Source organism: Simochromis diagramma, unplaced genomic scaffold (genome assembly GCF_900408965.1).
Source record: "Simochromis diagramma unplaced genomic scaffold, fSimDia1.1 OVJJ01000816.1, whole genome shotgun sequence".
Taxonomy (NCBI): Eukaryota; Metazoa; Chordata; class Actinopteri; order Cichliformes; family Cichlidae; genus Simochromis; species Simochromis diagramma.
In genome coordinates, this window is record NW_024386908.1 from 14705691 (window position 1) to 14733609 (window position 27919).

Consider the following 27919-nt stretch of genomic DNA (forward strand, 5'->3'; position numbering starts at 1 on the left):
TAATTGAGTTGAATATCCAGCCTTCCTGCAGGCTGCATTAAACTGTATCTGAACCAGAAGAGCTGGACACTTCAGGGAAACACACTCGTGTGTGTGTGTGTACGGTTAATGTGACACTCCAGTCAGTCAGGCGCTGATTAGCTTAGACTGTAAACAAGAGGAAGCAGCTGGCTCCCCAACTCACATGATCTTTATTTAAACTGTGCAAAAACAAAAATAAGCAGTAATTTTTTATTTTTTTTAAAAGAATGTCCTTCTTTACTAAGCTAGTAGCCATGGGCATACACTGGCTAAAACATATTGGTCTCCAGGAAGTAGTCTTTGATGCTTACTCACTTTATCTAAAGTCATCTTTGGCTTTCTAAATTTCTCCCATTTGACAGTAACATCTGATCTCTCAGTCATTAATGTTTTTAGGTGTGCTTCTTCCCCTTTTGGTTTAAATATTAGCTTCCGCTGGGAAAATATATATTAAGACTGAGAAGACCATTTGATATTAATGGGTTTTGTTTGTTTTTGTTTTTTAAAAGACCATCCCTACTAGTTTAGTGGTGAACAGTGATTTCCTTGAGCCAGGTGTGCATGTTCCCCCATTCCCAGTCTATATATCACAGGTTGTAGCATAACAGTGCCCTCACGCTTCTCACTGATAGTGTAAGCACATAGCTTAACATCCATAGATACTAGTAGCTTTATCTGTTCTGAGGTGGTGGTGCTCACAGTAAAATGTTAACCCCAAAAAATAGCCACAGCACTTCGTCCAGCATTGGTGCCCCAGAGAGCCTGGATACAAATCAGGATTTGAAGAAAGTAATTTTTCAAAAAGCCTTCAGCTTGCACAACGCTCAACTGGGTCAAAATGCAATTCTGTGAGCACCACACACAGAAATGCTGCTCGCCCTGCCTCACTCGATTTCTGTGAGGCATCAATTTTAACATGTGTTCAAATAAAATCATAACCTTGAATGTAAGCACTTCTCACAAACAGAATCAGTGAACACAACTGAAGACAAGCCCTGTCAAATACGGGCTGAAACACAAAGTTTAAAATCACCGAATACGGAAAAACAAAGGCATGAGTGACAAAATTCATAAAGAGGTATGTTAATTTGAGAACACTTTGCATTTTCAGTTCACATGTTACATTTTGGACAGCTTCAATAAATATAGATGTGTACATGTGAAAGATGGAAATATTGTTAGTCTGACATGTTCTCTTACAAAAGCTGATCAGCGGTGGAGAGAGATGGACCACGGGATGAAGTTGGCACAGTTCGTTCTTTTTCCATGAAGCTTGCGGAGCTCTGATATCAGATGTTTGAGTTATTGTGCATTTCTGAGGGATCATACTCTGGAGGGCACGCCGACACTTCCCGGAAAAACACGTCATCCTTCAGCATGCTCTGAAACACAGGAGCACAGAACAGCGTTCAGTGTAGTCGATGGACAGCGTGTTCTGTGTGATCACACCGGAGCAGGTCAGCTTCTCACCGTCAGATTGTTGATTCCCTCAGAAAAGGCTCCTATCTGTCTGACGGTTCCTTCAGAGTCCTCCATCTGTGAAAAGTGACAAAATCAACTCAAATTCACTTAAAAACAAAACTAATTTATTGTGTTACAAATAAGTGTAACTGGGAGAGTGTGTACCTGTTCCAGGTGCTCAAGGTTATCCTCGTAGATCTGGGCACTAGTCTGGAAGCTGCTGTTTTTTGGCATTTCCACATTCATGGGGCACACGTACTCCTCACCGTCGTCCTGACGTTTCTTCCGCAGAGTGCCAAAACCTCCAAACGACAAGCGCCTCGGCTGAAGGAGGATAAAGGACACAATTAGCAGATGGCCAGCTCGTAACTTGAGCGTGTGCTGTATTTACTACAAGCCTCATTCACCCACACATCACATTTAACATTCACACTCCAATAAATGCAACAGGGAGAACTCAGGGTTCAGCATCTTGCCCAAGTACACTTCAGGCTAGAGGAGCTGGGGATTGAACTGCCGACCTTCCAAGTAGCAGACAAGCTCATTCATGTCCTGAGAAACAGCTACTTTATTTAAAAGTATTATTAGTGTTGGGAAACTCTACTGGGCTTAACGCTTTGATATTTATGGGAACAGAGCTTATTTACTTTCTCATTTAGATGCTTCTCTTTTAAAAGGTTTGCCGACCGTATGCAGGAGATTAATATAAAAGAGACTCTGGGAAAATGAAAGTACTGCTTATTTAATTTATGATCATGCTCTTAATTGCAAGTTTCACATCTTATATGAACATAAAAAAGACAAAGCATGTTATGCTTTAGGGCGTGGCTACTCTGTGATTGACAAGAGGCTACTAAGTGTGGAATAGCTTCAGTTTCACCATCCATGCTTTAAATACAGCCTGCTGTCCAAAGAGGTGAAAAAAAAAAAAAAAAAAAACACAGAAGTTCAGATCTGTAAGAATTGAGAGGCTTTTTTTTTTTGCTAGGTTTACTTTTTTACTTTTGGTTTGCCAGTTTTGGTACCGCTGATCTGTTTAGAGTCTGCAATAATGATAAGTTCCTCTCTGTAGCAGGGAGGGTTCGTTGTGAAACAGCGTGCAGTTACCTTGACCTTGGCCGTTGCTGTGAGGACAGTGTAGTCTGGGTTTTCCAGACAGTCCTGTTTGAGCCGCTGCGCTTCGGAGCCAATGAGCAGGTGGAAATGGGTGGCCAGGTGGCGTCTCAGCAGGGTTTTGTTGGGAGGAATGTTGAGCAGAAGGGCGAGTGCTTCCACATTGAATCGAGGCTCCAACACCTTCAGAACAGGCAGATGAAACATCGCGGTGCAAGGTCAAAAAAATAAAAATGTATGTATGAATGACGCAGAGCAGCAGAGGGGACTTAATCATTATTATTTGTTAAAAGACAGAAGCTTAAAGTCAGAAATGTAGGCAGTTCACCGTGTGCTCTTTGCTAGTGAAGTAATAAACAGACAGCCTGACATGTAAATGATTGCAGTTGCTTTAAAGAAAGTTCACCTCAATTATGTCCCTGTCGTGAAGTCTTTCCCTTTGCTTTGAGTAGTCTTGTATAGGAATTATTTTCTGATGCAGTTATGCAAAGTATATCACAAGAAAGAATCAATTCTCCTGCAATGAAATGCACAAACTAATGAGACTGAAGGCATCTAAACATGTATGACGTCCCTCTCAGCTGAGCTGTAAGCATTTCCTTTTAGTTTGTCGGTTCTTAGATACTAGAAAGAAAATAGTTCCTACATGAAACTGCTCATATTTAGGTTTGTGGGTTCTTTTTCCCAGTAACCTTTTAATAACGGCTGCCAAGTTTCTTTGAATGCATTTTCTGCACACTGAGCACCAAAGCCGGCTCCATTTAGTGTGATTATATAAAAGAAATATGCAGCACCAGTGACTTGAGGAAAAATGATCTTAGGTGGAACAGCTTATTCAAACCTGATGAAGGCACTGCTTTTTCAGCTCTTTACAGTCTCCGTTACACATTTTGTGGCCTCTAATTTGCAGTTTCCACAGTTTATTCTGTCTCCTGTGTTTATTTTTGTGTATATATATAATGCTCACCATCAGCCCTCCGTGAACACCACTCCCCCTCAGGTTGGGGGCATATTCCGCCAGGTCCACAGAGCGGAGCCACTCCATCACTCTGTGGTTGGTCCACTGCGAGATCTCTGCTGGTGTGACGTTGCTCTGGACAACGAGGGAATAAAATTAATAATTAAATTTTAAAAATGACGGGTTTAAAGCAAAAGAGAAGGTTGGGTTGGGACTTCTGCGTGATACCTCATTAGAGGGACGGCGTCTGAGACAGTTGGGGTCGTAAGAGTTGAGGCGGAGGACCTGGATGGCCCTCTTGATGCTGAGGTGATGGAGAACACTGCCAACCTTCAGAGACAGCAGGTCCTCCTGAGATAACAACAAAGAGTTACCACCTACACACGTCACCTGTCGAATGACTTATTCACACAAAAATCAGACAGAATATGAAAGAACAGCTATTTTTGAACTTTTTAATAAGAGTAAATCTAAAAGCTCTGACGGAGCTCACCACTGTCATGTAGTGCAGCGTGCGTCCATCAATTCGAGCCTCATCAAAGTGACTTTTGTACTGCGGGAGACCGATGTCATCCAGCCATCCTGAAAACAAACAGCCTGTTTGAATCAAAGCTAATGGAGATGATACGTGCAGGCCGTGAGACGACGGCACTCACTCGTCACCCAGTTGTGGTCTAGTTTGCCCTTCAGATCTTCTTCTTCTGATCCGACAGCCTGCAGGGCCAGCTGCAGCTTCTTCCTGTGCAGAGGGTGCTTCACGCCCAGCTCCTGAAACATAGTGTGACGTTTATTCTGCCTGTTTTAGTAGAAACTTAGCAAATCATGTAATTCACATGAAGTGGCATAATTACAGACTTGTTTCTTCATTTATTCTTTAAAAAAAATATATATATATATAGATTTATAAGCACTAAAAGTATAAAGATAAAAAAAGAAGATATGAAGATGTATACATAGACAACATGTTTCTACTGCCGTCACCGTTACCTTCTCTAAGTCATGCTGTGATGCTTGCAGTAACGTTTGTCCTGATTTGATCCAGCTCTGACCCTGCGCGACATAAAACCCGAGGCCCTGCTCATGAAGCCACGCACAAACTTCCTCTTTGCTCCATCGTGAGAAAGGAAGATCAACAGCACTGAGAGGAGAGAGGACGAACATCAGTAAACAGCATTCTTAAAACCCTCAAATGGGAAAAACACTTTGTAGTTTTGCCCTTATATGCAGCAGTTAATAATTAATACAATAACGTTTTACTTATTTTATAATTAAGATGTTCTAAAACTGTTTTTGAACGCCTACATTTGTTTGGTGTCGCGTGACCAGCCGAGTCTGGGGCCGGCTGTAGCTCTGACTCCACCCCTTCTGAACTCCATCTCGGCTGCATCGTCAAGGTTGAAGGAGGTAGAGTGGCTCCTCTTTAACCTGCATCGCAATTACGTTAGAAATGATCAAAGATACATTTCCTCCAGCTCAAACACCGACGACGCGTCGCTGAGTCTTACCTGCCAAAGAATCTCTTGAACCCTTTGGACTTCTTTTTGGTTTCGGGCGAGGACGTTGGAGGCGATTTATCGTGGGATTTCCGTTGAGGAGCACCGGCCAAGTCGAGGTGCTCTGTGCCTTTGTGCGCCGTCTCAGCTGTGAAAGTCAGTTACACATGTGAGACCATACAAGCTGGAGCAAGCATGGATGACCCACCACCATGAGCACAGAGATTCCAGAGATCTCTGGATTCAAACAGGATGAAAACAACACAAACTGGAGAAGCATCACACATGCAAACATCTACTCATTTATAAAGTAGTAATGCAAAAGAAATGTAACCTGGAAAAACACTAAAAACGGCATAATTGCAGATGGTTTAATGTCGTGGATAAAAGACAACTGGATGTTTTTGTGACAACTTTGATAGAAACACGTCAGAGTAAGACGTAAGAATAGCTTTTAATTAGTGGTTTCCAACTTTTCTTGCAACTCAGTCTGGTTTTATCTCTTCAGATCTTTGAGATATAAATATTGAAACAGTGAAAGAGAAAACAATTATATTTATAAACTCATAAACATAAGATGCCATGAACAACAGCAACAAAAAAGTTGGGAAACACTCATTTTTTAGGAGAGTGTTTCTATGAAAGACCAGCATGACAAGGATTCATGTAAGATAAATGTTTACATTGTCGTGTCAGTGCTGGCTTCAGTGCATCCAGCCGTCTCACCCACAGCTGCCATGCTGCAGGCCAAAAAGCCACTCTGCTTCACTGTACCTAACACAGGTGCACTGGCACTCCGGGTGCGATCTTCACAATTTACAGAGCCATGAAGGAAACATGAACATAAGTAATAAAATAAAAACACACACACATAAACAAATACAGAGAAAAAAAAAAAAAAAATCAAATGCCTTCTACAAGATGGCAAAGCTCACCGAGGTTCGGGGCGCTGCCCGCCTGCTTGCCTCCACGTAGTTTGAAGAAGCCCCGGCCAAATGAAGCGCGGGCTTTCTTGGTACCAAAATTCCCCTCGCTTGTGGCGTTTCCTTTAGTTGGAGAAGAAGAACTACGTCCTGTTTTATTTAGGCCCTATGAGGAGGAAAAAAAACATGTAGAGACAGAAGAATTAAAGTACAAATCACAGGAAAAAAGCACCACTAGGTGTCAGAGGAGGACAAGCTTACACAGAGGACCCTGTGACTGGTCCTAATCATTCATAACAAGAAGGATCTACTCTACTAATTAGTACAAAATGTTTAAAAAAAAATTAAATAGTAATGAGTATTTTTGATATAACAATAGAATATATCATTATAGAAATAATAAGTATAACAGTATAATCAGCCAGAGCACATCAGAGATAGCCTCGTCTTACTTGATCAGTGCTGCTGGTTCCAGCTGAGCTGCTTGGTTCTGGGATGTCTAAGGTACTGAAATCACAACAATGAGAATTCAGGCCTCAAGCACAGGCTAAAAAAAATGGTTTAATAATCTAGAAATGTTCTTAACATCAAGTAGAAGTAATATTACATAATTAAAATTAAAGTGTTAAAAAAATCAACCAAAAGAAAGGAAAAAATGAAATTTGTGCAGTACAATGCATTAAATTACTATTCTGCTAACCAGCAATTAGCAGCAATTGTTTCACAGAGTCATTTAAATGCGATGTACCTAAAAATTGTTCTGCTTAAAGCCTTTGCTCACTCAAGGTACACCCACACAGGCGTTTTCACATCGGTCCCTTGATTAAACCTTTTATGTCGGCACAAATCTTCGACTCTACTCAGTCCTGTTGTTAATGCTGTGCGGTACAAATTTCACCTTTATTCTTGTTACTGGTAGGGAAACCTGTGTAGCCTCAGATTCCCAACACAGCCATAATAACCTTTACTAACCTCAAAAGTCTAATCACACCGAGGTCTAACGCAGGGATGAAAGAAATTAACTCAAACGACTGAATAATTTCAGCGACAACAGCAAACACTTAACTTTTACACTTTGACGCTGCGTCCCTAAAAGCAAACAGCATCGCCAACACACCACCTTTAGACAATCTAAATTTATTCAAGCTGATGTTTCGCTGATTAGGGAAAGGTTAAAGTTCCCAGACATCACCTAGAAGTAGACTGATATTTGTGCACAAAATGCAAATTACTTCATTTGACCCGTGAAACTAAATAAAGCAGAAAAAGAACGATGTCTTTTAATTACAGCAATCAGATGTGGAAGCTTGCGTTTTACCTTCCGGCTGCCTGAAGCTGTCGCTCTCTGTCCAGTTCGTTCATTTCAGAGAGCACCGCTATGCATGGAACAGACTGAGACAACAGATAAAAGCATAATGAAGCAAAAACACTTTCCTAAAGCAGAGCATGCACCGACATCAACAAACAGAACAGCAAGAACCAAAGCTCTGAATTCCTGGCAGAAACAATTTCAGAGTGGGATGCCAAAACTGAGTTTTTATAAAGGAAGTCCACAGTCTGGGGTTCATCCTGTGTCAGAACTGTTTTGATAGAGGTTGTGTTTACCTCGCCCAAGCTCCTTCCTGCCTCCCCCTCCAACTCCACAGTGACCTGATCAACCTCCATGGCTGCAGAGACCGAGGAATCATCTGGGATATCGTGGTAGTCATCTTCATTCAGCTTCTCTGAGAGAGCAGTGAGGGCAGTCAGCAGGGACACCATAAAGCACAAACCCACCAACATCAGTCTTACCTTTTCAAAGTTCATTGGCAGTGTTAAAAGCATTCCAACATTGTGGATAAAAGTACAAGAAAACAGGGCTTTTGACAGTCAAACGGGCAGTTTTGGGGTGTTTTTTGCACTTGAGTTACACATACTTTGACAGTGAGAGAAAATGTATTTGTAACGGCAACACAAAGTCCTGCAGCTCTATGAAAATAATCATGGATAGAAACCGAAAGGAAGCTTTGTGAAGTACACCAGAGTTTTTTAGCAATTATTATTCAAAAGAGAAGATGCCTTTTTCTACCGTCAGCAGGTTTTGGGGGTCAAAAACTGTCTCTCTTAAAATGGAGAATTGGGTGTTTTACATGTTTATTTTGAACACTTTAAGAACCAAAAGGAGCTAAAAATATGTTTTAAATCCAGCTTTGACTCAGTGCAGAAGTAGTTTTAACAACAAAACTGTAAATATCAATGTGAGTACATTTGAAATTTACGAGGTTAGATTTTCTGACCTTTGACCAGCTCCTGCACCTTTTTGCACTTTTTAAGGGACTCCTCCAGCTCTTTAATCCTTCGTTCCTGGAGACAGACACACATTATGTCATTGCAATGATGACTGGAAGTGAGTTAAAGCTGCTGCTGAGCTGCTGACGCACTGCACACTACCTTCTCATCGTTCTCTGACGTCAGCGACTCTAAAACCCTCTTCATCTTCAACATTTCAGTATCTGGAGAAAGAAGAAGAAAAAAAGATGCTTTATACTTGTGAACATTTAAACATCAGCTCCTGCGGGCTCTGAAAGCAGCCAACAGAAACCAGAAATAATGAAGCCACTGGGGCACAGTGTACTGGTCAGAAGGGCTCTTGTTTCAGCTTGCAATGATCTCTTGATTTAGTTATCGCTACAGATTAACACAGGGTCTGTGTCTGTTTTTTCAAGCAACACCACACAATTAAATGTGCCCCCCCAAGCCACTTGATAACGTAATCCAAACCTAATGAACTCCTAAAAAATGTGCACAGGCTGATATGTTGTATAATTTCTTGCATTCTTCACCACCAGCAGCCGCACCAGCGTAGTGCGGCTGCTGACCCACAGACATAAAGAACAGCAAAACAGGCAGATCTAGCAGCTGAAGAGCAGGATTATTCCCTCGGGCGAGGTTGTGTCAGATCTGGTTTGGAGGGCAAATGTTGGGCTGGCCAGAGGCACCACTTAAAATTACAATATGTGAGACTTCTAGCCTGTGCCGGGCAAACAAACAATTTAAAACACCATTAATAACTTTTTAGGGTGAAACTCTGGCGTCTTCACCGTTTGTCCTACTGCTCTGAAGAGTTCAAGCTCTGTGTGTGAGCATCATTTACTCCACTTAAATGTCTCAACTTAAGAAAAGCCTGTTGCTCATCAAATCACCTTCGCCTCGAATCTTGTGCCAGCGAAGTCAGCAGCATGCACATTTACTCTGCAAGTTTCCCAATTGCACGTTAACCGAGTTCCTCATTTATTGTTCTAGTCTGCTTCATTTCTAACTTCTGATGGATTTGTTGTGCCTCTATGCTGAGATGGCTGAAGACAAAACAAAAGCCTTCCTGTCTTTAGATTTTACTGCACAGAACATGTTTACAGGCAGGCCAGCATGACAGAAGCACAACTTTCCTCCATCAGAGTGGATAAGATAAGGTCAATTGTGGGGGTGGAAGGAGTAAGATAGTGATGTGTTTGGTATGGATCGTACAGACAGACAGATAGGGAGTTAAAAAACTAAAATCAGGTTCAAATGACCTCAGACTGTCTGTGAAATGTAAGATACTTAAAAAAAAAAGAAGAAATGGAGAAATCCAGACAAAAGCTGTGTGATATTTGTCTGGTAAGGCTTCTGAAGGTGGATATAGTGTTGCTGGAATGGAAAATGTCTATTTTTCTAATCCTCAAGCCAATTTTGGAACTGAAGTGCATGAAATAGAACATGACAGTTATTAAAAACAGCTCCCACCTCTTTCTGCCCCCTCAGCTCTGTTGGGGCTCTCCACCTTCAGTCTGCCCTCATCCTTCAACTTCTGCAGCTCCAACTCTCGCTCCTCCAGCTGCCTCTGCAGAAGCTGCAGCTCCTCCTATAATGAGGGTTGACAAAGCCATAATTTATCTGCAGCATTTAATACTAGGAAGCAGAGAAAAGCATCTAATGCATTAAACAATCTGGAAAGAAAGGTATGCTTAGGTGGAATGCTTAAGTTAAATTATTAGAGGCACAGCAACTTTAGGGTGACTCTTAAGCAACAAATTGTTTCAAAAAATGATGCCTGAGAGCTGCATGCAATTAAAATGGGATTTAGCTTGCTATAGATCATGAGTTATTAGGAGTGCATTCACTTTGATTAACAGGTGGGTGCCACTGGCTGTCTGCATAACATCGCTTCCAACAATACGAATCGCTGCTAGATTGGTTAGCAAGATTATTGTCTAACTAGTCTTTAGAAAATATAGCGTCTCTGCATTGGTCCTGTGCACACCCTACAGATAGCTTCACAGATCATCGTCTACATGCTGTATCCATTTCCCATCACCAGGGGGCAGTGTCACAAATACATAGTCCATGGCCTACTCTTGCTTGTGCTACTGTTGGTCTTGCCAGCCACAAAGAAAAGAAAAGCTATAACATACGAGGAGCTGAAGAAGAAGAATGTTAAACAAGTAAAGTTTTCTCTGCAGCCACTTTATTCTGTATGCTTTTTTTACCTTAGCGGGAGACTGTTTTAAGGTTGTCCCGTTTGTGGTGAACTGCGCTGTGACTTACCATATACAGCAGCGGTCCCCAACCCCCGGGCCTCGGACCAGTACCAGTCCGTGAGTCGTTTGGTACCGGGCCACGAGAGTTGAGGCTCAGGTGTGAAATGTATAGTTTTCAGGGTTTTTTATCGGTTTTCAGCGTTATTTTGTTATTGTTTTTATCGTTTACTCGGTTTTCCTGGGTCTTTTCACGTGTGTTATGAATAAACCTTCTTTTTTTTCCCCCGTACCGGTACTAGTTTTATTTTGTTGTATTTATCCGTGACAGCTTAAAGGCCGGTCCATGAAAATATTGTCGGGCATAAACCGGTCCATGGCACAAAAAAGGTTGGGGACTGCTGATATACAGCATCATCCACATGAAGCTACATACTACTGGGTTATTTGAGGACTGCACAAAGCGTGTGTAGATAGTTTGCAAATCTCGTTGCACAGGCAAATAACTCTGCAGAGACAACCACTGCACCAGAAATTTGCATTTAGCTGATTACCTTAAACCTAATGTTCTCATCCAAGTGGGCTCCCATCTGGCTTCCAAAAACAAGGTCAGTCAGGTTGCTGACCTTGGTCTTCAAAAACCGTAGCTTACTGACCCGTTGGGTGAGGTCAGAGCGGCAAGTCCACCCTTTATCTACAGTCTATGTATAGACTAGACTAAAGTACTAATGAAGCCCCTTGAAAATACGTGTACACATTAATGTCATATGACTTGAGACGGTCTTGTTTTTCAACTATTGCCTCTATCAGATGAATATTTACATAAGTTCAATGATTTGGAAAACGACAACTAAATACCTGCAAAATACATGAAACTCTGACGTTTCTCCATAGAAACATGTCCAAATTCACATGCTCGTGTAAACGAAATGTTATATGTAGAATAAGTGGAGAGCTGCGTTACCAAAACACTGCAAACACACTGTGGCACAAGTGATGTGATTCAGCGCAAACTCAAGCTAATCAACAAATTGCATAACAGTCAGCATGCAGACTAGTATCTCACACAAAAACTACTAATTAAAAACTCAATTACTTTAATATAGAAAATTTACAAGATGTGCAGATTTATAAATGGAGAAATACCACCCTCCTACTCAAAAGAGAAAAAAAAAAAAAAAAAAACACTTGCTGATTAGCAATGCTTCGGTCAACATTATTTTGCTCTACAGGTGTAGAGAACAAAAAGTTAATACAGGATTTTAGTACTGGTGGGAGCACTTACAGCAAGTGTGGTGAAAGTCAGGAAATCAGTGCGCAGCAGTGAAGGAGGAGAGCAGGCTTAGAGGATCTTAAGGGCCAGAAAGGAGGAAAAAAAAAGAAAAAGAAAAAAAGGGGGGGGCTGGAGATTAAACCTTCACCTCAAGTCCAGTGAACCGACCAGTGTTCCACTTTGGACGCTTGACAGATTAACATGTTGCAGTAAGATGTTAACATAACAGAAGAAATAAAAAGCGGAAGCCAAATAGAAGAGGGGTGGAGAGGAAGAATAAACAGAGAAAAATGTCACGGGGAAAATCAGAAGGATTTAAACATGTAATGATGCATTTCAAAAGATTAAAACATATTCAGATCTCCGGTTATGGTCAATTACAAAGCCGTTTGCTGAATGGATGTGAACTACAGACACTCACTTTGGTAGCTTTGAGTTTCTTCTCACACTGCACTCTTTGATTCTCTATATCAGTAACCCTGAACCGCAGGTCCGTCACTTCCTGGTACAAGCCCTGGGGAGGAAAACAGAACTCCCATTAACCGCTAAACTCTGATACAAACGTGAACTGGAGAGCTTCGTGGAGACTGTGCGTGGGAGAGATGTCTGTTTTTTTTTTTTTCTCCCCTTCTTCAGCAGAAGGAACATTCTTGCCAAAGGCATCAACATTATTTTCAGACTGATGTCTCTCAGGAGGGAATATGAGGAGCTCAGTCTACACATGGAGACAAATCCTAGACTTAAGGGAAGGGTCACGGTTAATTAATGTGAAACTCCTTTTATCCCAATCAGCAACAGTGTAGGAGGCCTGGGAAACTGACTTTAAATGCAATGGGTATTTACTTTTTTTGTGATTGTAAACCCTTCATTCTTCAAGGAGCACTGTTTTTGGTACACAGAAAATATTTGATTACTTCTTGTTTATATCATCTTCATTTGTATTGAGAACAGGGTTTGGGATTTCAGAGAAAATGTGACTTTAAAACCGTCTCACTCAGCTAATATCATGAAAAGTATAACAGCGCAAAGCCTGTTCGGACCAAGTAGAACCAAGTTTATTTTGTTGTACCCACAATTTACAGATGCCCCCTAAACAAGATTTGGTACTTGTCTGTGACGGTTAAACTTAAGGAATCCATTAATGTCATGAACTTCCTTTGAAAGACCTGAAACTGACAAACCGAAACACGCTGCTGCACTTCCTCAAGTCTCCACCAATGCACCTCCCAAATTTAAAGTGGATGCGATGAACAGCAGGGTGAGAGAGAAGAACATACAAACATAGTGATTTCTGTATTTGTGTCACAACTTCAAACAGTAAGATATTCTACATTTTGTGTGGCTATTGTTTTAGCATTTTCATCATGTTGATGTACAAGAAGGTTATTGGTTTTGGTAGCATTTGCGCGCATACGTGTCATCATTCTGTTTGTAAACATGTTAGCTTGAAGTTTGAATGAATTGAAGGTCTTCTTCTCAAACTGCACACTAATACCCATTATACATTACCTGCTGCTGCATAATGTTAGTGTAGTCAAAGCAAACATCTGTCATGCTACCCTTGTCTGATTTTTACTGTACTACAAACTTCTTAAAGTAGGCTCAAATGAATATATACAAAATACAATACCATTGCCTTAAAAGCAGATACTGCCCAGACAGTGAATTTTCTTGGGGGAGGTTTGCACACTCTCAGCACTTGTTTGGAGTATGTGTTGCTGTACTGTTCTCTGTTATTCTTGGCATATAGCGTCTGAAAGAATTAGCTGCTATTGGTTGCAGTTTACACTGTAACAAAAGGAGTGCACAGAAAATTAACTGGACTCATTTTGATTCTGGATATTTATAAGGAAAATAGGCCCAGCAAATACTGACTAATAGTGTTACAGAATATATCAATATAAATCTAAATTTTTACTAATCATTTACACTCGCCTGGTGTTACGGAGCCCAAAGAAAAAGGAGTTCCCCTTTAGATACGTTTTAATCAAATCATCATAATGCTTGACACAAACTTTTCTCGTTAGAAAGAATAGGTTTGTTTGGTTTGATAATATGAAGTGAGATTTTGAATGTGTCAAAAAGCTGCTCAAGGTAACATTATAAGGTCATGAAAACTAGGACAGACAAGACGGCCAATCAGGGTTTTCATTTAAAGCTAAACGGCACCAAAATGGGGGAAAATTTATATCCTTTTACTGCGTGGAAAGTACACATAATATATCCCAGCTTCCGAGCACAGTGTATGGAAAGCTTTTTAGCCTGTGAGAGTGGAGAAAGGGGGTATGGGTGGGTGGGGGTTATTTTGGCAGGAAACAGCTGCTGGAGCACAAGGACTGTTTAAAGATCTTCTGTAACCCTTAAAGAAGTTCACGTTGCACCACATGACAGAGTGAGTCCAGCCGAGTGAGGCCGACCTTTGTGACTTTAAAACAATAAGTCGGTGGCTGCCAGGATTCAGAGTCGCGCGGCATATTAGACTAGGTGCAGGTGCATCTGAGAATTAGAATGCGTGCTTCGTTTTTACAGCCTACATTTCGAGGAAGGTGCTCTACCTCATTGCCTCTGTGATCTCTCTCCACAGTAGATAGCTTCAGCTTCAGGCTGGACACCTCGGTCATAAGCTCCAGCTTCTGGGTCTCCAGTGCTGTCCGGTTCAAAAGCTCCTGTGGAGCAACATTCACATGCAGTAAAGGCTGCACTAACAGATTACCAGGAAAGAAGAAAGTTTCAAAATGGGTGGTCTCGGCTATCTCAAACCACCGTTAACTGGCTTTCAATGCAAGTATAGAAAGAGCCCTTACCTGCTGAAGAAGCTGCTCAGTAGCATTGAGTTTCTCGCGATGTTGCTCAAGACAGCTGTCTAGATCTCGAATCTTTTCACCTTGCACCTCCACCTGGTCTGTTAAAACGCTTACCTAGACAATAGTGAAACATGTTTTATGACCTTTAAAGCACAGAGACATTAGTTTGACATTTTGGGGGAATATGCTTATGTACTTTCTTGCAGAGAGTCAGTGTGGTGGTCAACACTATTCTCATGTGTCTCTGTGTGGAAAATATGTAACTACATCCAGCAGGCAGAGAGTTTCGCTCAACACCGAGGCTGGAAATTGGGGGAGGAACAGCTGGCTCTGTCTAAAAGGTAACCAAATCTCACTACTAACTGATAAATCACACAAAAAAACAAAAGAAAACTATTTGTTTAATGAACTTGGCAACTTCTTTGACTCATAACTATCTGTCTGGCCAAGAAAAAGCTCTGAAATGTAATCTGCTCTAATATCAAATATTATCCATGGATGGATTTCAAGTGAGTCACAATCATGAGCACTTGATTAAGGCGTTTTCAATTTAACACTTTCTGCCAAAGTAGCCTGTTGAACTTTCATGTCACATAGTCGATCTTGATTTTGTTCTATGAACATCCCTCAAAGACACCGTGTCATTTTATTTGAGACCTCCTCTAGCATTAATGTAGTTGCCACAAAGTGTATTTTATGTAAACAGTCTCAAATGCCTGCACAGATTTGCCAAACAGTTAAAATAAAGGGTACAACTATTGGAGGAAAAAATAGACATATTTGGGCCTGTACTAACAGAACCGAGCTTATGAATTCATAAAAGAAGCAATTTTTAGTGCACATGCGGCGACACTGTGGCTTAAAATAAGAATGGAGAAATAATAATTTGTTCCCTTCCACCAGATTTCTTCCAAATCTATTGTTTAATTTTGGCAACATGCTGCAAGCTTACAAAAAGAACTGAAAGCACGTCTTTGATCCCACTAATAACACAAGTGCTAATAACCACAATAACACTTAATTGCACATTCAAGACAAATTGCTCGGCTGTTTTGCAGCCGTGACAGAGAGCTTTGCTCACGCACCTGAAGAATGAGACACTCTTTATCACTCTCAAGTCGTGACAGACGCTCTTGGGCGACTGCTTCGGAGCTGTGGACGCTGGTCTGAAATAAGAGATGATACAAGGAGATCTGTATTGTTTGAGCAAACAGCTGCATTTGCAATGCAAGATAAATAAGGCTTTAAGTTAATGTTTCTTGAAATATAAGAGCTCATAAAATCGGGAGATGGTATATAAATTATGTTGAAATGTAGATCTGCCTGGGAGAAGCAAACTAAAATACACAGCTCTGAGCTACATGGATATCCTAATGGATAAACTACACACTGTTTTCTTGTATAAACATAACTCACAGTCACATGGTTTTCCCTTGAAGGAATGAATTGATATGTGTTTAAAGACTTTCAGAAAAATGTGACGGTCATCAGTGTTCTCACATGAAAGTGATTTCAGAATTGAATGAAAAGCAAACTTTTTCTCAAATATCACAAATGGAAAGACGAGGGAGCGAAGGAAGAAAAACATGAGCCTCACACCAAGTCAGCATGAGTTTTTATGATGGAAACTATTTGCAGGGAGGCTCCTATAGAAACTCCATCATTCACACACCCTGTCAAAACATTACTTCTAGTATAAACAAAGTCACAGTAAAGGCAAAGGAGCACAATCAAGAGATGAAAAGCATAGAGGATAATTCATCCCAGGCTAAATCTGCGCTGTGCAAAGATACGAACCATGCACAAAGTGACGGGTTTTTCTCATTTCTGCACACAAAATAAATAAATAAATAAAAAATATCAAACAACGGCCTTTAGGTTTGCAGCAACTCTCTCTCTGCTCAGGAAAGCAAGAAAAGAAGAGCAGATTTTCATTTCCTCATACTTATCCACATGTAATCCTCAGGTGAATCAACTGTATTTGATGCAAAACTAGGAGCAAATGGATCCAACAAGAAAGCAATAAACTCAAAATGACCTCAACAGGTTAAGATGCAATTGAGACAGATGATGAAAAAGTCTCTTCAAGGGGCATATATAACCTTTATTGCTCCCAAATGTAACTGCAAGGCGTGACCAACGATGTATGCCACCTCTCTAAAAGGCTGGGTTTAAATTGAGCTCATTTCCACATCAAAGTAGACTCCTTCTTGATCACTTTCAGCACGGATGCAGTCTTTTAAAACTCCTAATCTGAGCACTTGCATATCCAGTGACGCAAGCTGGAACTTCAGAGATCAGGACAAAGTCACAGGAAGACAAACCTGGCTAGTAGGGCTTGTAGCGAACAAGAGATTGTAGTGGCCAAAAAAAGGGAGTGACCTCCCTTAGACTTACAGCAGAACTCTATATGTTAAAAAAATAAAATAAAATTATAAAGCATGCCTTTGACCTGAGTCACGCCCTCTGATCTTTGACAGAGGCAGCGAACCAACTATGTGTTAGTCTATGTATGGAACCAAAGATACGGCTTCCATCACCTCAATCTATGACATAACTTCATAAACCTCATGGAGCAACAAGGGGTCCACTTAGTGATCTAAAAACAGCAATCACACTGACGGGGGTCCAGAGGTGTGCAAGGAGACGTCTTCATTAGAAATTCACGACACTTTTCGATCACACTTCAACCTAAAAGACCAGACAAAGAAATCTAGAGAGAACCCTACACGGGGTCTTTTTACCATTCGTCCGTGCAGCCACTCCGCCAGACCCTCTGCAGTGGAATCAGGAATCTGACACCGCAGGTTGTCCCTCTCATCATTATCCATCAGCTCCAGTGCTGCCCGCAAATCCTCCAGCAAGTGAAGGACCCGAAGGCCACCGAGGAAAGGCGATGTGGGAGACTGGCAGTCAAACAGCCCGTTGGAGTAGTCCATGGCCTTGGAGCCTGGCGAAGTGTAGGGGGAGGATTTAGATACATAAAGGTTGTTATGAAATCTACATTTGTCTTTGATCTGCAGGAGTGGTGGAATCATGATGAATAGCTTGTGCACTCATACTTTCATACAGCTGCATATTGCAATTATTTTTTTTTTTCCCCCCAATCATTAAAAACTGCTATTGCCTTTGTTACTGCATTGATTCCTATAAACAGTCACCAACATATCAGTCTGTAAACACCAAATACATCAAACTAGATTACAGCATTTATATAGCTTGTTTTGGGGTTGATAATCTTTGTTACAGTATGTACAGTGCAAAATATTATTTAATATGAGTTATGGACTTTGTGTTTTGTTGCATTCACTAAATGGCAAGAACTCCAGGTCAGCGGTAAAAAGAATATAAAGAAGATTTAACTTGTGGTGCATAAACAAACTAAAGCTCCTTTTAACTGCGTTAAATTAATTGCTGCACAACTGTGCACATTTCTCATGTATCAGTTCTTTTTCTATGATGTAATAAGATTAAACAAAACGTCTATAATGAATTTTCACAAGAGCATATGTACAGAACGGGTATTCGATTATGCTAACGATTATTTTGTCATTAAGAATATGATTTGGAAAAAAAATTATTTATTAAAGTTCAAGAAAAAAAAAAATCCTTGTCTTTTCATTTATTCCATGAAATTGAATTATTTAAAAAAAAAAAAAAAAAAAAAGAAGTTTAGTGAGGTGACTGGCACGGAGTGAATTAGAGGCGTGAAGTGTGCTAAAAGGTCAAACATAGGAGCAGTTTTGGAAAACAATTATGTAAATTATTCATTTTTCATCTCAATTAACTTCTTATCTTGCCAAAATTTTAACAGAAATTAAAATTTGATTAACTGCACAGCCCCAACACAGAGACACCATTTTTAATGACAGCAGTGAGTGGGGAGACAAACAAACAAAAACAAGGTTACACTACTAGATTTAATAGTTGCTTGGACAGGGGCAACAAGATTTTTCAAGTACTGCAAGTGACCTCTGCGTTTAAAACAAACAAACAAAAAAAAGTTTACGTGCAAGTCCCATATCTGAGTAGGGTTATGGATGAGACTCACTGGCAAATACATAGGTAAAACTCTGTAGGTACATAGCTGTTTGACAGTTGCAGCTCTTCACATCCTTCATAGAACATTTTAATTGGGGTCTCCATCAAATTCTCAAAGACCAATATGTTCGTTTAAATAGCTCACATGGTTTTCCCTCTGAAGCCATTTTCCTCCTACTCAAGTAAACATTTCAGCAAATTAAAGCAGCATAACAACTTTTAGGTACTTTCTTGGATACTTTAATGCCGACGTGGCGAGAATACCACAATCATGCAAACATACTGAGCAAACAATATTTGTATGGTGTCCATCAGACAAAATATAAGATAACAAAGACAATTAAATCTCTCTGTATAAGTGGCAACAGCATTTTATTTGGAAGCAAATGCGGCAGCATCCCAACTGATTTCAAGTGCATGATGTTCCCACCAAGCATGGCTTCCCCCACAGTAGCAGGGCATGAGGGCTTGATGATGCCTGTGGTTTCTGCGGAAACAGTGGGGACGGGGTGATATCATGTGATCAGCCGTCTCGTTCCCATTGGAAAGGTCAGTGCTATAATTACACACATCAGTGGAAAAGTAGGGACTCAAAAACTGAAGCCTGGTCTGCTCATCTGCAGCGGCACAAATATACAGAGTGCAGCCAAAAGCTCGCAAGCAAGAGGTTTATATTCCAAACTCACAGAGCTTGAATAATCATTAGTTTCCATCACGGCAGGGACAATGGAAACTTACTTTAATTCTTCATGCAGTGGAGGCAGACCACTAAAAGCATGGTTTCAGCTGTATTTCAGACTCATGTATATTCAGAAGGATTACATTAAACTGCAGGTAAAAGTGGTAAAGTTATTGTCCGCTAGACTCTGTATTTGCAATTTAATGATTTCCAGATGTGAGTAGACCCTCATAGCTTACCATGCCCACTTGAAAAAGTGCTATTCCCAGGTCTTAGAGTCCAAATGTTCACTGTGGTTACCTGCTATGATCCCATCCATTTGCTCCAAGGCTGCTGCCAACATCTCGCTAGCGTCAGACATCATCTTGTGTTCAATTGTTCTGAAAGAGAAGACAAGCATAAGAAAAAAGGGAAACTCCATAAAGGATCTTGGCCGGAACTAAAAGGCATTAAAATATACTTCAAAATCAAATCACTGCCAAATATGGTGTCTGCAGCTATGCCTGCAGCAGTCTTTTTTATGTTATCAGTTCACAAACAGACTTTGATTGTTGTAAGACAGAAAAGATTGAAAAGTGGCCATCCCCCAAACTGCTGGAGTATTGCACATGAGGTAAAAGTATTGCCATTACTGCGTAAAAGCTCTTCAACTTTTCATCAAAGCAACTATTCAAACTGGATCTGGCTAAATAGATGTTTAACAGCACTCAACTACAACTTCTAAATACACCGTGTGATGAGGATGGTGTTTCATGCCCACATGAAACCACATATCACATCATCAACAGCCAGTAAGACAACAGCACCGACAGCTTCTCTTCACAGAATTCAGAAATTTAATGACACTAGTGCAGTGTTTATTTGGATAATGTTACAAATTTTCTGGAGCTACAGTTTACAAATGTTCCCTGAAAGCATCAGGGTTGGCCTTATGTCAGTGTTTGGAAAAACGCTCAGGTGTAAGCACACACTCATTGAATGTGTGTGCAATTGTGCTTGTTCAAAAAGTGATTGTGAGATGGGCAGACTTAACTCCAGCTCTTGAGAGCTACTCTTCCAAAAGAAATTTTAAATGAAGGACTGGTTTGTCACAGTAAACCAAAGACTGAACAGATTAAACATCTGAAGTCATCTTTGTTGGAAACAGTTTGTTTTTAAAAACGATGTAAATGATTAAAAATGATTACACTGGCAAACTTGTAACTTTGGTTTTAGAGTTAAAGTGAGAATCAGAATCAGGCTAACGAGGGTATGGATGAATGTCTAGCATTTGTTTGGCTACTTTGATGGCTAAAAATGAGGTTACAAAGAAAGTCCCTCCCCCCCAAAAAAAAAAAAAAAAAAAAAAAAAAAAAAAAAGGATGGCTAAATGTTGTTAATCGGTAAAAGATTTAGACTGCAGGCAGGCGAGTTCGACCCAATTCTCTCAAGTGCTCTTTTTATACAGACAATATGTTACTGACCCATTGCCAATTAACTTAATTAGCGCCAAAAGGTTCCTCCAGCTGTTTCTTTTTAGTACTACTTACTCTTCCAGCCTTTTGTTGTCCCTGCCCCAAGTTTTGTGTTTTAATATGTTGCTGCATTCAAATGATAATGAGAATTTTTTTTTTTTTTTTTTCCATGTAAGAGTAAAATGCCTCAGTTTAAACAACCAGTGTTTTAAAATGCTGTATTTGGATAAAATATGGATTTGTAGGCATTCCATACGTTTTTATATAATAGTCCACATTATGATATGTCGTGTTATTTGTTTGACATTGCATTAAAAACAATGTGGGCATACACTGTCCCTTTTCTTGTGCAACCATCACTCCTAATGTTACCCAGTAACAGTTTTTAAAATATAGCAGATGTAACACGCTGGACTAGCTGGACATGTTTTCAACCAAGAATGTCAGTATTCCCTAAAATGCCAGGTCTCAAAGTCTACTGTGGTGAAAACACTGGAACTTGGTGGGAGGGATGTTTTGATCCAAAACAGGACTGGAGAGCCACTTCCTAAGAGTAGGCAGACAAATTTGCAAACTGTTCATGCCACGTCTAAACAACTAAAATTAACATGTCCAGTAAAGAAAAGCAAGACAACAACAGTAAACTGCCATTTCTGGTGAATCAGGCAATTCCCTAAAGTGTCCTTTACATATATTTTTGATGCCACCCTTGTCCCTGTTGTAGTTACTGGTAAGGAAATTGCACTGTTGATGCACAATAGCCTGTTTTGAACCAGAAAGCCTGCCTGTATGCATGCATTTACATTTCCACTTGAAAAAGAAATAACCAAGTTATCACTAATCTTGTTACAGTAAAAGGTCTCATTCTTCCTTTTCAAATGACTGCTGCATCAAATTACCCTTGCAGTCGGCGACACAAAAAAAAAAAAAAACTGGCTGCCTCAGAGACAAAAAACAAAGTGATTTCCAGGACTTATTATCCAGAAGCCCTTATTTCCGGCGAGTGGGCAGTCACGAGTGCTCATGGCCAGGCTCCTCTCTAAAATAATGGCACTATTCTCCCAGGGGTCTCAGGCCTTGTAGCTCCGGCATGCTCGGCATTTCAAACTTCCATAACAAAGTTGGACAATATACCCATGACCAGTGGATTCAAACACTTATCACATGTCTCTCTTTTACTTGCACTGGCCACTTATCGCTTCAAACAAAATCTGATTTAGAGGAACTGAAATAGTAAACAATATGGCACAGAGAGCCCAGCTGTCCGACATAAAAACAGTAACCCCACTTGTTCAGACATCACATAGTAAAAAAGGGAGAGGGGGGGGGCAGGGACTAGTGGCTTTGCCTCATTTCCTCCCTCTGTGGGGTCACAGTGTCATACCCAGTAGGTTAAGAAATTGGCATTAAGGGCTTAATTAAGACCAATGACCTCAATATGTGAGCTGGGTTTGCTACAGTCTGCTGTTAAAACAAGGAGCCTTAAGTGCTTTGGCGCCTGGTTTAACTGCAGAGAAGTGGGTGTAGGTTTGTTCCAAAATGTCATACAAAGTGCTGTATTTGTAGTACAACATCAACATATCATTACGCTTGAATCTAAACAGAACCCTGGTTATGCAGACACATGCATCTGAAGATATAACAACCTGCTTTCCATATAAACTGTAAAGTTTCCAAGTGGAATGAGGTTGGAGGCACACCACCGATGCACTTCTTACTACGACTGCTACTACTATGCTTTACTCTGTGATTTGATGGAAACAGGATGCTTTTTGAATAAACTCTGGAGGAAATATATAGCTCAAGAGTCATATTTGTTGCTGGAAACACTTTTTTGAAATTTAAAAACAAACAAATAAACATGTAAATAATGAAATCCTTCACAAGACACCCTAACTCATGCTCTGTTCAGCTGTCCTTAATGGTCCCATTTTTTTGTCCCTTGAGGAGATATGAAATAGAATGAGAATATTTGAATATAAAATAAATCAGTGTGTTTGCGTACTTGAAAGAGATTTCCATCTTTTTATGTTGTCATGTGATAAAAGCCACATCGAAACTGGAATGAGTTTCATGTGAAATCCCATTTAGTAACAATTCCCATGAAAGTCAAAATGCCAGGTCAATTTATCTCTGGAAAAGAGTCAAAACAGGAATTAAATGAGCACACGAAAATAAAAGTCAATTGTGTGCTGGCCATGCAGCAAATAGATGGCACTGAAGCCTTCCGTAAAAACTGGTTTGGTCATTCTTTAGACTCAAAGCCTTTAAAATGTCGAAGAAGGGTCCATATGAAATAATATTGTCTGATGCCTGAAGCGTAGGAGTGATGACTGCATACATTCCTAAGCAGGCCAGTTCTCCCACAAACTAAACACTAATACCAGGCAGTGACATTCCTGCTGACCTTTTTGACCCTCTTTCCCTCACACTAAATCCCCCCAAGGACTGTATTATGTCAAAGCCCAAGACATTTAAACTGACCCATGAAGGGAAAAGATAAAATGCCAACAAGAAACAACAAACAAAAGCTGGCGTGTCATATACATGGAGGCAACTCAAATGGATTCAGAGATTTTACCCCAAGCCAAAAAAAAAAAAAAAAGAAAAACGCAGCAAAGAACTGATCCTACAAACAAGTATTGTCTATCTGCTACAGCCAGAAATATCCTATTCCTCTGTGCCATGGAGCTCCATTGTTGACCACAGTAGTTTGTTTTGACATCACACATGATCCATCCTGTGCCCAAAGTCTATTCTTCCCTGATGAAAGTTGAAACACATGCAAACATTCAGTCCTGCTGAAGTAATTTTTCCTCAAAAAAAGATAGTGTCCAGCTGTTTAAGGAAATTGCTTAACCCTTACTTTTTTTCTTTTTTTTTCTTTTTTTTATTGTCTTAAGTAGGAAGGAAGAGGCTTGGTCCTGACTATCATAGATATCTTTTCAGACACACCAGGAAAACACTGATCAGAAGGAAAACACGTCCACATTACAGACTTTTGCAAAAAACTTAACCACAATTGGCCTCCAGTTTGTTTTAAAATATACCATCAAGACCACAAACATCTTTGTGGGACTGAGCATCATTGTTATCCCACATATTGAGATGATGTGATGATACTGAGACGATGCAGAGCCAGCTTCAAGTGGTTGTAGCTTTTCCTTAGGCCAACGTCTTTGCTCTGTACGCCCAGCTGGTTGTTGCATAATTTTTGATCGTCAGTGTCAGGAGAAACAACATCGGGAAACAAAAACAGTAGACACAACCTCTAACTTGATTTCACAAGAATGGCCTTTTATATTTTAAGTTAAAGACCATACAATATTAGAAAGAAAACCCCATCGGTTGACTGTGATCAGATGACCCTCTATGAGCAAGCATTTGTTGATGGTGGTGAGGAAATACTCCTCTTTAACAGGAAGAGACCTCTGCCTGAACCAGGCTTAGGGAGGGGTACGTATCTGCTGGGACCAGTCAGAGGGTAAACTTCTATGAAAGAGGTGGACATTTCACTCCAAGCCTATTCAACTGAACAATGCTCTTTTGATACACTTTTACAAAGCAAATATCCACTTATATCCATCATGAATAAATTGTTCACAAACCTTAGTTCACTCTAAACTAAAGTTTTTATTTTAAAAAGGGCAATAATTGCAAAAGCAATGGATAAAAAGCATATGTTCAGAGGCCTAAAAACAGCTTTTTTGTGGAGGTCTGAGAGGCCATCTAACACTATAAAAACCACACTATAAAACCGCATTAATGACATCATTCACTTATTGTTCTGCTCTTGCCATTTGAATAAATGTTCCCCCCCCCCAAAAAAAGGAATCAATGCTACTGATCTAAATCCATCTGACAGAAGAATTTTTCAATTTTAAAGAAAGAAATCAGTAAGAGAATCAAACTCTACTTTTCTGGGTCTAAGAGGTGGTTTTAACATCAACCAGATGGATTTGGAGTGATATAGAAGGAGGAGGGGGGAGGGATGAAGCATCTGAAAATAGGCTGGGATTACTTGACCATACGTTGAATGGTCGGTCTCTGTAACACACACACGCCTCTACCGGTGCCTCGTGCTCCTATAACTTACCTCCAGCTGTGGTACAGATGTGCATTTCAGAATGTAGCATAAGAAGCAGCATAAGGTGAAGTACTACAACCCAGTTTGTCGTAGGAAGAGTTTAGACCTGCTCATAATCAGCTGTACGATACTTTTGCTCATGGTTTGTAAATCTGTGTGACACTTTAAGTCAAAAGTCTGAGAACAAGTTTAAAATAACTTGCTACCATAAGTTCATGACTACTTCTTCTTTAAAAGTAATCTAATCAATACATTCGCTTCTCCTTCAGCACCATCACCCTTGATTAAAATAAACTGCAAATATAACCAGATCTGAAACTATAACTGAATACAGACCGTCTCCAATACACCTACATTGCTGCCATTCCTTTTAAAACATTTGTTTTAGTCGGATTTGAACCCTCCTGAGCTGAACTGACAGCTAATAACAATGACAAAAGTTACTAAGACATTAATCGACTTATAAAAACTTATTCAGTACAAGAATCATCTGCAGGCTTTTGTGCACTGGAGCACAGAGCTGCACCTAATGTTTTTCCACACCAGTTGTCATCACTGCATTTTATGATTGAATATTTTGGCCCACCTGCCTTGCTCTTGGTCTTCCTGTGCCACCCAATTTAAGAAAAAGCCCTGTCAAAAACTCCAGTCAAACACCCTCCTTTTTTTTTTTTTTTACCCTTCCCCCTGAGAGATGGTGCATAGAACTTTCAGTCTGGGCTACTGTGAGGTCAGGTTGTTTCATAGTAACGTCAGACACTAAACCAGCGCTGTGTTTCTCACTGCAGCACCGGCTGCCGCAACACGCTACACAAACAAGTCTTTGTCTTTGAGACCCTCACATGGTAGCACCACGACTCTGATCCCAAGTTATTGCAGTTTTTCCACGTGGCCCAAACTACATCACAGGCAGAATTCAAACTAGAGGGGAAAAATAAATTGTCAAAATAAAGAAAAGCTCTGGAGGAAATGAGTAAGAGATCTCAGCAAGCCAAGAAAAACTACAGTTTGTTGCCTTTGTTATCACTAACGTAACTCAGAAGTCCTAGTATTACTCACACCATTATAAGCGCTTCCAATAAACAGGCTGAAACTGTAAACAGGATTGAAACAGAGGCATCCTTACGCTCAGGAAGACCTTCACTCAGTCCTGTCAGGAAGTGCTTCCTGGCAAATTCTGGGAAATGTCTTCCTCTTGCAAAGACACTGCAATTTTCCTGCAATCCCTTCACACACACTGCAATAAAAGCTAAAAGTCCAGGAGCTGCTATATTACTTCTGTCACATCATAAAGGAGCCTTTAGCATCAATTTTACTGAATTTAGAGAGGAGTGAGCCTTTAAATCTGTTCCTGTGAGACAAATGTTTTAGATTAAGACGTTATAATTAATTTCAGAAGAATGTAAACATCCCAGTATGTCATGTGGCTTCAACATGACACCTCCCTTCTTTCAAAATACACTACCACAAGAGAACTGCACCAAGAATGCAAGGAATGCAAATATCATGGAGAAAAAAAAAAAGAAGAAGAAGGTGCCTGAGATAGAAAGGCCCCCGCAGAATTTTTGGACACGTGGCTTTAAGAAAAACTAAATCTAAATCTAGAAAACTTTGGGGAGTGTGCCGTGTAAATCTTATTGCAAGGCAAGTTTACTGCCATGGGCCAATAATGGACTTTGTCCTGACTGACTGACACACACAAATGCCTGCTGCCTGAGGAAACATGCTTCCAGGAGATTAGACTTATTTATTTGTGTCTCTTAAACAATCACTAAGCAGTTTGTTTTACTATGCTCCTGTAACATCAGATATGGCTGTGCAAGCAAGTGTGCATCAGCATGGGTTTTCTGAGACATGAATCACTGGCTGAATGAGTGAGGTGAGAATACAAATGTGGTTATTGACAGAGAGGGAAATAAAATCCTTTGTTAAGTTTTAGGTTATCTGCCTGCAGGCCAAGACGTCACCAGAGGGAGATAGGGAGAGTAGAGCACTGCCAGGGGGTCATGTGCCTCAGGAGTGGGGGTTTTCCTGAATAAAAAAAGTACACTGCAGACTTTTACCCACACAAAGGCTGCATAAGTCTCAGGCTGCTGATGAAAAAAGCCGACACTGGACCTGAATCAGCTATAAAGTGCTGGCTCCTACATCATTTTCTAAATGATGCTGGGCGCCAAACTGAGTCTGACTGGAGGTTCACGACAGTGATTCATAAGTTGGCCTGCACATTTATGGATACATAAATAAAATGTGATGCAATAAGGGTCCTCACATACAAAGCTAGCACAATTAAAAGCACTAAAAGAAACTGCAATGCTTTGAAAAAAAAAAAAAAAAAAAGTACTGTCTCCAATAACTTTATCACTTCTATGGATTATTAGTATCTACATGTGTTTTTTGTTAACATGGAATTTAACACATGTGTGGTGCATGGGCTGGTGATTTAACCCCAAATAACATTTTAAAACTGCAGTGAAATATCACAGTAAGACCCGGGGAGATTTTCTATATAGGTGTTCACCGATGGTGTAGAAATAGAGGAAAATACTAATTATAATATCACAATAAATTCACCCATTCTAAATACCTCAACACAATTATGGCTATTTAACTTTAGGCTGCCATATGTGCAGTATAATCTTAAATAGCCATTAACATAGGGAATACATTCAATATTCAAATGAAGACGCAAAAGTTAGGGGGGAAAAAAAGCTCACCTCTGGGTTAATACGTTAGCTAACACGTCCACATCGTTTTTAGCTTCAAGTCCAATTAAACAGAAAACAAGATGACTTTAGCGTTTTTAACACCATAGAAGTCAAGTAAGCACTTTAGTAAAGACTGGAAAAGTCAACAGTTAACAGTAACTCTGTTTTTAAAACTGCAAAAAACTTCATTGAAACTTCGGAAAACTTACAGTTTTCGACCAAAGAAAAAGTTTTAACGACGGGGTCCTGCAGTCTCCAGTTAGCTTACTCCAAACTCTTTGGCCGCCTTTCAACGGAGCTTCATGGTCGGCGTTCACCTTCTCATTGAATTTGTCTGTGAAATGAAGTTTTCATCCAGCTAAAAAAAAAAGGCGATAGAGTGCGGCGTCAAGTTAAAGCCACACAGGAAGA

The 27919-nt window shown here is 40.2% G+C and overlaps 1 protein-coding gene across 1 annotated transcript; it reads right to left on the reverse strand.

Annotated features, from left to right (window-relative positions):
• Window positions 1–243: 243 nt before the first annotated feature.
• ppfibp1a (PPFIA binding protein 1a) lies at window positions 244–27919 on the reverse strand. The gene is made up of 25 exons (XM_040035637.1): window positions 27718–27919; window positions 19560–19639; window positions 17284–17489; window positions 15625–15705; window positions 14540–14653; window positions 14291–14401; window positions 12157–12249; window positions 9732–9849; window positions 8400–8461; window positions 8246–8312; window positions 7575–7693; window positions 7288–7361; window positions 6422–6476; window positions 5982–6135; window positions 5059–5194; window positions 4856–4978; window positions 4541–4691; window positions 4210–4321; window positions 4047–4135; window positions 3782–3904; window positions 3563–3688; window positions 2590–2778; window positions 1648–1806; window positions 1492–1557; window positions 244–1403 (listed from the first exon to the last, which is right to left on the reverse strand). Exons 2-25 carry the CDS (start codon window positions 19621–19623, stop codon window positions 1311–1313), a joined length of 2685 nt encoding a protein of 894 aa, XP_039891571.1. The 5' UTR covers window positions 19624–19639; window positions 27718–27919; the 3' UTR covers window positions 244–1310.